Source organism: Sceloporus undulatus, chromosome 2 (assembly GCF_019175285.1).
Source record: "Sceloporus undulatus isolate JIND9_A2432 ecotype Alabama chromosome 2, SceUnd_v1.1, whole genome shotgun sequence".
In the NCBI taxonomy this organism is placed as follows: domain Eukaryota; kingdom Metazoa; phylum Chordata; class Lepidosauria; order Squamata; family Phrynosomatidae; genus Sceloporus; species Sceloporus undulatus.
Window position 1 is genome coordinate 77974633 of NC_056523.1, and position 10607 is coordinate 77985239.

The following is a 10607-nucleotide window of genomic DNA, read 5'->3' on the forward strand; positions in this document are numbered from 1 at the left end:
CTCTTTCCAGTATCTTTAAATGAAAAGGAAAATGCCACACTCTTTAATTTAATTTGTATCCACCCACTCTGTAAGCAACTGAGGGAGAATATGCGGTCACTCTGGGTTATGGAGCAAAGTAAAATCAATACACTGCAATTCACTTTTGCATTTCATATTTTAATACTTTTCTGCTCCATATAATTTCTGCTTTTCAATATGGGCAGAGCTCAGGTCCTTTGAATCAAGTTCATATTCACTGTGGTCTTACGCAGCATCAACTGCCACTGAAACACAAAATGGCCCCACTGCATTGCTCTTCCTTAGGAAAAAAAGCTATTACCAAATTTTTGTGAATTCTAAATTAATTAATTAATGTATTATTTCAATTATTTTTTAATTCATTAATTTATTAATTCAATGCTTTACTAAACCACAACATTATTATTTTTATATGCTATGCAATGCAACAGTGAAGGAAAAAATTCATTATTAAAAACTATGCAGTGTTGCAGAAGACATCTTATTAGAATAAGTATAAAACAGGAAGGATATAATGTTGTCAAGGCTATTACAGCATAAACAAGTCTTTGGTTATTGGAGCCCTTTAAATTTATTGAAGTTCAATCTTCCCCATATCAGGATTAACATTTCAGTCCTATTAAGACTGTATTGGTTTGACTTTGGCTTGATCCATAGATATTCACTTGGACAGTGGTCTTTCCATAATATCTGGATTTTAATTGGGGGGAGTTGTACCTTCTTTCAGTTATCATCTGCAGTAAATACTCTGGTAAAATTTAAATGTAAGAAACTTGCTTACATAAGTCAGGGGTAAATACAGTAATCTGTAGCCTCTTGCTGCACAGTATGGCAGCTCTCCATAGTGTCAGTCTGGCCAAAGGCCTTTGACAACAGAGATGTAGTCTCCAGAGCACAGATTCTGAAGATATACTGTGGGCCCTTGGTATCCATTGGAGTTTGGTTCCAGGCTCTCCCGTGGAACCAAAATCTGTGGATGCTTGATACACATTAAATACAGTGGGTAGTGTTAGAATTTAAATCGTTCCGCGGTTAATTTGTACCGAAATACCCCATAAGGGAATCCCCATAGGGCGCTATTGGGAATAGCCTTTCTGCCCCCCTCGGAAAATTTGGGCCGCCTTTGCTAACCCGACAGCAACTGGAAGATATGAAACATAAAGAAACAATAAACCTTTCGTATATAGCCGAAGCAATATATACAGTCCCCATGGGATTTTGTATCCCGCAAACTGCGTAACCCGGCGCCTTCGATTATCCGGGTTACGACAATAATAAAAATGGTGCCTTAAAATGGCATTCAAATTGTGTTTTGGGAACCATTCTCCTAAGGCATGACATTTATCATAAAAAATCCACATTGCGCGAGGGCCTAAGTTGGAGCTTACTGAAGTTCCGGCAAATTGCGAACGGTTGGTGCGTCCGCCCTGTGTACGAACGGGCGCCTTTATTGTGTATTATACAGATTCAAGGCTGTGGAGCTTTCTGGTTAAAAACCGCGGCTTTTCGAGGGGGACAACAGTGTACTTCTGTTACATTTACAACCTCTAACTCTTCTTAAAGCTCTGGCACCAGCAGTACAATTCTCTAATATTCCCACCTTCCCCTTTCATATTGAAGAAATAATGCCGTTGACCCAACTTTAAGTGCCATTCTCTGGCATCTGGGATATGTAGTTTTAAAAAGTCTTCCAGTCTTCTCTGCCAAAGTGAGTGTGTAGGATAGAGCCAGGGCAATTAAAATTGGTGTGCAAACCAGCATGATTGTCCAGTGTAGATTCAGTGGTCCCCAAACTGTGCTCTTTAAGGGATTTTGGACTTCAGCTCCCAGAATCCCAAGCTACTGGCCAACATGGCTGAGGCTTTGGGAGGTGAAGTCCAGAACCTCTTTGAGGGCACTTTGGGGACAACCAGGTTGTAGAAGAAACTCTAAACTTCTGGGTGAGCATGTTGTGATCCACGTGGACCCCCCAGGAACAAAGGTTTGCGGCTTTTTGAATTATTTATTATATATATATAACACACACACATAATTATTATATATTGATAAAGTTTTATTTTTCTATTCTCACTCTCCCATGGATTGATATTTTACACACATATACATACATTACACACTTCGGGGCAACGCGCAACATACAACACACCAACACACACATACATTAACACACACACACCTTTACACACACACACACATTAAGCATTTGTGAACCCCACCAGCTCCTCAGGGGAAAAAAGTTTGTGCTTTTGAATTTTTTAAATATCCGTGGAGTGTATATAATTTATATCTATATATATATATATATATATATATATTAAAACACTTCTATACTTTCTCTTAATATAAATACTCTAATTATTATCTATAAACACCTATAATCTAAAATCTAGCACCACACATCTACACATTCATGACACCACTTCCAGTGCTCTAGCGCCATCCTATGGCATCCTGGGACGCGTAGTTCTACAAGCCTTTAGCCTTCTCCGCTTAAAATGGGCGCGGGGTGGGTGCTCCGCCGAACTACAAATTCCCAGGATGCTTGGGGGCCGGGGCACAGTAAACGTAAAGGAAGGCCCGCAGGTTTTCTGTATCATTATACAGATTGCTGGATTCAAATCGTGGGAACCCACCGCCTACTCCTGAGGTGCATCGGGAAGGGACCCATCCTCGGAGCCGGCCCTCTTGACAGGCCTGAGCAAGCGCAGCTTCCCCGCTTAATTATCGTACGTCGTCCGTAGGGGCGGCTGCCAAGGGGATTAAAAAAGATGATATAACCGTGACACTCGGGCGCGCGCGACAGGGCGAGAGGAAGAGATTGACTAGACAGATGAGAGCGCTCATAAGACAACACCCATCCATCCTTACCCCACTTACCAAGGCGGTCCACCACCAGCCGCGGAACGGCCGCTCCAGGCGCGCTCCCTTCCTGCGAAGCAGCAGCGCCGAACGGAGAAGAAACCGGAAGTTCCGGTGGCTTAGGGCCACGTGACTACTTCCCTAGCGCCCGCGGGAGCATAGAGTCGCCATGGCTAGAGAGGACCCAGATTCGTTGGAAAAGCCTCCTCCTCCTCCTCCATTTATGAGACGGAGACCATACGGCGGGCGGGCAATGGTTTCCGAAGAAAATAGCCCTGTCAGTCTGATTGAAATAGGAAATATATATGTTATATATATAATATGTTATACACACAAACACACACACACACACATATATATATATACTTGTCCCTCCATATCTGCTAGGTTATAGGGGCACAAGACTCTTCTATATGCGTTGGATAGCAACTCTGGAGACCAGGGTTTGATTCCCAGCTCAACCATGGAAACCCCTTGGGAAGTCACACTCTCTCAGCTTCAGAGGAAGGCCATGTCAAACCTCCTCTGAACAATCTTGCCAAGAACACCCCGTGATAGAGTTCCCTTTGAGCATTGGTCCACAAACTCTGCTTTTTAAGGGGATTTTGGACTTCAGCTCCCAGAATCCCGGACTATTAGCCAACATGGCTGAGGCTTCTGGGAGGTGAAGTCCAAAATCTCTTAAAGGGCACAGTTTGGTGACCACTGCCTTAAGAGTCTCCATGAGTCGGAAACAATGTAAAGGCACACAACAACAACAACAGTGTGGCCCAGTGTTGGACTAGGACTCTGGAGGACAGGGTTCCAATTCCAGCTCGGCCATGAAACCCAGTGGAGGTGCCACCTTGGGCGAGTCACACTCTCTCAGGGGAAGGCAAAGGCAAAGTCTCCCTGGGCCCTGAGGGAATCTTGCCAAGGAACCCCCATGATAGGGTAGCCATAAGTAGGAAAGGATTCCAAGGCACACAACCCAAAAAGGGAAGGGAGCGGGGGAAGGAGTATAGCACGGGAGGCCTTTATCATTAACTGGCATATTTCAGCAGGCGCTTTCTTGGATATCACTCCACTTTTCCTCTATCAATGGTCCCCAAACTGTGCCTTTGAGGAATTTTGCACTTCATCTCCCAGAAGCCTCATCCATGTTGGCCAATAGTATGGGATTCTGGGAGATGAAGTCCAAAATCCCTTAAAGGGCCCAGTTTGGGGACCACTGAATTGTTTTGAAAGAGAGGGGAAACGGTGCTACAGAAATAACCCAGTTTGATACCGCTTTAACTGCTGTTTAGTGCTAGGGAATCCTGGGAATTGTAGTTTTGTGAGACATTTAGCCTCCCCTGTCAGAGAGCTCTGGTAGCACAATAAACTACAATTCCAAGGATTCCACAGCACAGAACCAGGGCAGTTAAAGCGGTCTCAAACTGGGTTATTTCTGCAGTGTGTTTTGGACCCTTCAGGATAACTGCGTGGCTTTAATTTCCCCGCGCTCCTGACTGCTGCTTCGTGCCTTGCTCAGGAGCAGGAGGAATCAAGAAGCTAAGCAGACGTCTTTACTAAACTGAAATAAAATAAGAAATCACAGTAGTCCCCTTCCAACTACATTTCCCAGGATGCTTGGCCACTCTTTTCCCGCTTCTCTTTGGCGCCCTCTGCAGGGCGAGGCTTGTAGTCCACTCCCTCAGTCAGGCTGCCTTTGTAGACTCTGTAGGCGGGATTAGGAGGCTATGGAGTTCTGCCATTGCCCCTCAGTGTGTCTGGCTGTGTTGTTGTTGCTACTGCTGTGTAGTTTCTTTTTTTAAAATAGTTATTTTTATTAGTTGCATATTTCATTACATGTAAGACAAACAACCATGATATACACATATAACATAAGAAAAAGGAAAATAAATCTTTAACAACACCTTAACTAGACAAACATATATCTCTTACTAACTTGGCAAACACAAATTCCTTACTGACCATCTCTCTAAAATTTATCATTGTTTTAAATCTATTAACTAAAGCTCTTTGGATCCCATCTACCTTCTACCAATTCATATTATTCATCTTACACCTTCATCTACATTCCTTAAACAATGCTACCTTACCCCTCATTTTCTTACTTTCTCCTCCCTTCTTGTCCTCTTCTCCCCTTTGCTGTGTAGTTTCAAGTCATTCTGGACTTATGGCGACCCTAAGGCAAACCGATCATGGGGTTTTCTGATCAAGATTTGTTCAGAGGGGATTTGCTTTTGCAATCTCCCCTGAGGCTGAGAGAGTGTGACTTGTACAAGGATTCAAACCCTTATTCATTTGTTTATTTCTGTCCTGCTGTACCACCTTTGTCCCAGAATGGGACCCAAGGCTGCTCACAAATGAAAGCCTTTAAAATGTTTACAATAAAATTTTAAAAAGCGATTAAAATCAACTAACTAAAACAATGTGAAGTCGAAGGCTTTCATGGCCAGCATCCATAGTTTTTTTGTGCAGTTTTTTGGGCCACGTGGCCATGCTGTAGAAGAGTTTATTCTTGATGCTGTGCCGGCATCTGTGGCTGGCATCTTCAGAGAAAGATGCCAGGCACAGATGCAGGCAAAACGTCAGGAATAAGTTCTTTTAGAACATGGCCACATAAACCAAAAACCCCACAAAAAACTAACTAAAACAGTATAAAATTACAGAAAAGCACAAAAGTTAGAAACGTAACGAAACCACACAGCCCTTATAAAAGCCTCCCAGACCTGATTAGTTACTAAAACCCTGGTCTCCCAATGTCCTAGTCCAACACTCAGACCATTACTCTATGCTGGCTCTCTTGTCTGATAGTAATATAGATTAAAAAGACATGACACAAAAGGAGAAAGGAATGATAGTAGGGAAGAGGTTATAAGATATAAGATATAATAAGTTATTTGGAGATGGGGCCCAAGTCGTGGCTAACAGGTGTAGAAGGATATGCAGCAGATTTATTTGAAAGAATAACAAGAACTTTACTATAGATGCTCAGTTTTGGAGGATGGTTATGATATGAACCACGAATTAAGGAATCTGTTGATATGGAGGGCCAACTGTACACTATACAACTCCCATAATCTTCCAGCTAGAGTAACCAGTGACCATAATGGGTTGTGAATTTTGGAAGCTGTAGAGCAAAAATAACTGAAACTTCCTCATGAGTAACTATGCTGCTAGTGTTTTGATGGTATTAAACCTAACATTTAATAATATGGTGCATATTATTGAAAACATCAGAACAGACCATTTTGTTGTTGCTGTTATTGTTGTGTGCCTCCAAGTCATTTAATAGCCTGAAAAGGGGCTTCTTCCTTCATCCTTAACCACAATGGGAAGATAGTAATACAGACCAGCTTTAGGGATTTGTAGTAAGAATTAATGGTATAATGTATTTATAGGACCTGAAATACTCCAAAAGTGCTATAAAAATTGTTACGGGTTGAATCAGCCTTATCTGGAATTCCGAAATATTCCAAATATCAACACTTTTCAAGGTGGCTGAGGTAGTGACACCGTTGCTTTCCAATGGTTCGATGTACTTTGTTTCATGCACCAAATTATTACAAATGTTGTATTAAAATTCCTTCAGCCTATAAGGTGTATATGAAACATAAATGAATTTTTTGTTTAGACTTGGGTCCCATCTCCAAGGTATCTTATTACGTCGTATATCTTATTACTCCTTCCCCACTGCCATTCCCTTCTCCTTTTATGTCGTGTCTTTTTAGATTGTAAATCTGAGGGCAGGGAACCGTCATATTAGCATCTGTAAACCATTCTGAGAATCTTTGTGGCTGAAGAGCGAGGTATAAATACTCTAAATAAAATAATTTTTAAAATGTGCTGAATATGCAAACACAGGTATTCCAAACCTTTTTGCTCTAAACATAAGGGAGACTTATGTACTATGCTCAAACAGGGAGGAGGGATTTCTGGGTTGACGGAAGGCTTAACTCTGTCTGGTTTTGGTTTTTCAAATGTTGGAAGATGTGGATCAACTCTAATCCTTTTCCATCCTCTTTGGATTTCATCCACCTCTTTCATCCATCAAAAGACTCAGTTGCAGTTGTGAACTACAATCCCCAAGATGCACTGGGCCTTGTGGCACTGCAAAAGTGACCTCTGAGAAGAGAAGTAGGTAGTGCACAGCACTTCCCTGGCTGCAGCTGGCAAGGACAGAATCAGCTGGCTGGGCTAGTAAGCATAGCCATGACTGCAGTGACGGTCTCTTAAGGAGCCAGCAGCATGCAGGACACTCCTTCCTCTTCCCCTGGAGACTTACACTCTTCCCTCCTCTCTGCTTAGGCATCACCAGCAACAGCAGAAACAGGCACAGATCAGTCCTGACACTGCGCTGCTCTCCGCCCTTTGGCAGCCTGTTCCTGTCAAAACTGTAAGTACGTATCCTTTGTGTGCTGCTGCTCTATTGCTAGCTGGGGCTGTAAGAGCAAACAGGAAGGAGCAGGCAAAGGGGTAGTAGGCCTCTTGATTTTGTCCTTTAACTTGACATATATATTTTCAGTGTTTTATTTTTAGTAGAACACAAACTCCCCTCCCACCCTTGCTGTGGAGTCAGGACACAGAAATGCAGCCAAACGTATATTAGCAAGAAATTCAGTTTATTTGAATGAATCTACTATGCCTCCAGCAAAGCCTATAGCCCAGAAAGCAGAATTTGGGAACCTACACAATGGCTTGAGTTAACCAACATACTCTGGGAGATTTTGTTCGGCTAAAAACAATTAATTAATATTTTCCCTTTTATTGGGCTCAAGCTGATTGGCGTGTAGTTTCCTGAACCTTCTTTTTTGCCTTTTAATGAAGAGAGGGACAATGTTTGCAGTTCTCCAGTTCTTTGTCACTTAATTTGATCTTCAGGATTTTCTCCAGATTAAAAGCAAAGGGGTTCAGAGCATACATCAGCAAGTTCTCTCAGTATTTTGGGAAGCAGTTTGTCCAGCCCTGCAGATTTGCACTCATTAATTTATTAAATACAATTAAGATTTCTGAGGCATCTTAAAGGGTTTTTTGATAAAAGCATGAGCTTCTATAGATCGTAGTCCATCTAGTCAGAAGTATGGAGTGCTATCCAGAACATGAAATATATATTTGATAAAGGGATAGTCCATAGGAATGTCAGGGGCGGATGACGTAGCTGTGTTAGCACTTCTTGAATAATCTACTAACCTGGGTTCTTGTCACTTAGAACACGATATTGTAAAATAGCACAAGTTTTAGGGAAATATGCTGGGCTGAATCCTTTGTCTTCAGAACATTTTATGCTAGCAAGCAGTAGCCAGTCAAACAATATGCTCAAGAACTCTTTCTCGCGAGGTAAAGAACAGCAGTGCTGTTTTTTCTTAGTTTTTATGCTATGCCTTTTCACTAGCAAAGCACTTCATAACTGTATTTGTGTGGACAGCTTTGCTAGAAATGGCTATTATTGCATTGTATAGGTGAGATAATAAATCTAAATGAAACAGTAGTTTGTCCTAAGTCGTAGCCACAGTCTGTACCAGTGGTAAGACCTGAATCCAGGTCTCCCAGTTCCCAGTCCTTAGAGGAATATGGCAGCCATTCAGTATACAGAAGAAAGGAAATATGTGTACTTGGAGACACAGTTGGGATATGACCAAACATGTCCATGTTGATAGGACAGTCTGTTCCCAGGCTGGTCTCTGTCAAATCCTCCAACTATGCAGGGGCAATCCTCATTAATCTGTCCTCTCATTTTTCCATTTGCTTTTAAAATGTCCCAGTTTCTCACTCCTTTCTCCACTTCCCCCATTTTATTCATAACAGTTGCTGCAAACTGAGTTCAAAGTGCAGAAGTATTTTGTGCCCTGAGAGGTGAGGAGGGGACAGAATCTTGCCCTGAATTAACTCAGCAGCTGGGATAGTAGAGGAGGGGACAGGATCTTGTTTTCCCCTATAGACTCAGGGAAAGGCTGCAGCCTCTCCTGTGTCTTCTCCTTCATTAGTATCTTTTGCCCTATTAACCACACTCTGATGTTGCTTGGGCAGTTTGTGTCTGTGAAATACTGGAAAGCATGTTCTTTGTTTTGCTCTAAAGTCTGAGGGAGAGAGATTTAAATAAAAGAGAAAGTGAATCAGATGCAATTGAAGATGCAGTTTAGGATAATCTCTGTTTCTGAGTATTAAGACAGGTGCTGTTTCCCCTCAGATTTGTCCTTCAGTGCACTCTCTTCATTTTATGTTACAAAATTCAAGGGGAGTCATTTAGAAACCAAGCTCAATAAGGCTAGAAACAGATTAAACTATCTAAAAGAATGACAAATACTGTAAACACATATTTTTACATCTATGAATTTTACATAAAAGTTTCTACTATTTAGAGAAATTAACATTAGAAAAACAAAACTTTATTGTATAAGGTTATAAGTTATTGTGTAGACCTTTTTGTTATCTTCTTATTGACTACTCTGCTGCTATTATGCTGTTGAATAAAAATTATTTTAGAAAGAAAGAAGGAAAAGAAACCAAGCTTAGAAATGCTCCCTTTTTGGCTGGTCATTCTGGCTGGGGGATTGTGGAATTACAGACCATGAAAATTATTTTCCCAAGCTCTGTAGTAAGACTGCCTATAGTTCTGTATTTTTCCATGATGATGCAGAAACTGAACATAATAAAATTGAGCATTCCAACTTCATATAGAGATCACTTTGGCTACATTCCTGTTTACACCTACAGTACTTGGAAGTACTACTCATTAAAATAAAGTCTCTTATAAACATGTATATGGGCAATATTTTTGCCATTTAAAAAGAGAAGTAAAATTCTTCCTAAATCTCAGCATAAAAGATATGCTAATGGGCAAGTGTAAGAACAATTTATGAACTGGGAATTGCAACAGGATAGAAGAAATCCAGCTGCAGTTAACATATGCTAATTTGTAATTAAGGTGCTTGGTGACCATAAAAGGGGAGATTTAAGAGCTTTACGAATTACAGTTTATTGAATCTTAGGCTGCATCTGCACTGCAGAAATAATGCAGTTTGACACCACTTTAACTGCCATGGCTCAGTGTTACGAATTCTGTGATTTGTAGTTTTGTGAAATATTTAGCCCTCTCTGTCAGAGTGCTCTGGTGCAACAACAAACTACAAATCCCAGTAATCCATAACATTGGGTCATGGCAGTTAAGGCCGTGTCAAACTGCATTATTTCTGCAGTACAGTTGTAGCCTTAGACTTACAAGTGATTTTTTTCAGGACCACGGAAATATACTTAAAAAGTAAGATTGGAATACAATATAATAGAGGTCCACATTAGTAATAGTTAGGATTTCCTTGATTAGCAGTCTGCTGGGAATGCCTCAGATGCTCAAATTATCAGTAGAAAGGGTTGCAGCAGATGGCACAAAACTACCTACCAGTGATTTTGAAAGCAAGCCCACTATAACAATAAACCTCAAGTATTCTCCAGTATCCAGGTAGAAAAAGATATTAATTTCTCCTAGGATCATCAGAGGAAAGTACTAGCTCTTGGCACATCTGTGCACAGTCATAAATCACCTGGAGTTTGCTATATAAAATGCCCCCAAATTTTACTCTTAAACAAGAGGCAAATTCCCTCCTATGTTTATTTTGGCTGCTGACTTGAATGAAACGCTGGGCAGCTGTTGCTGTTTTATCTTTTCTTACAAACCTAAAAGGAAAGCAATACAAAGTACTTATTTAGTAAGCTAAAATGTACTCAATAATACAGGTCTGAGG

The 10607-nt window shown here is 41.1% G+C and overlaps 2 protein-coding genes across 9 annotated transcripts in view; one reads left to right on the plus strand and one right to left on the minus strand.

Annotated features, from left to right (window-relative positions):
- The window catches only part of RBM6 (RNA binding motif protein 6), a 91791-nt gene extending 88812 nt beyond the window's left edge, over window positions 1–2979 (minus strand). For 2 of the 3 annotated variants that reach the window (XM_042449016.1, XM_042449014.1), the window contains exon 1: window positions 2899–2979. The gene's annotated coding sequence lies outside the window, so the exon portion shown is untranslated. Of the gene's footprint in view, window positions 1–2889 lie in introns of all 3 variants that reach the window. The other variant, XM_042449015.1, reaches the window with a different exon arrangement.
- Window positions 2980–4696: 1717 nt separating this feature from the next.
- The window catches only part of MON1A (MON1 homolog A, secretory trafficking associated), an 85531-nt gene continuing 79620 nt past the window's right edge, over window positions 4697–10607 (plus strand). Inside the window, exons 1-2 of one of the 6 annotated variants that reach the window (XM_042449666.1) lie at window positions 4697–4712; window positions 7177–7268. In XM_042449666.1, the coding sequence (XP_042305600.1) occupies window positions 4711–4712; window positions 7177–7268 (94 nt within the window). In that variant the 5' untranslated portion in view covers window positions 4697–4710. Of the gene's footprint in view, window positions 4713–6623; window positions 7269–10607 lie in introns of those variants that run through there. The other 5 variants (XM_042449672.1, XM_042449671.1, XM_042449670.1 and 2 more) reach the window with 5 other exon arrangements.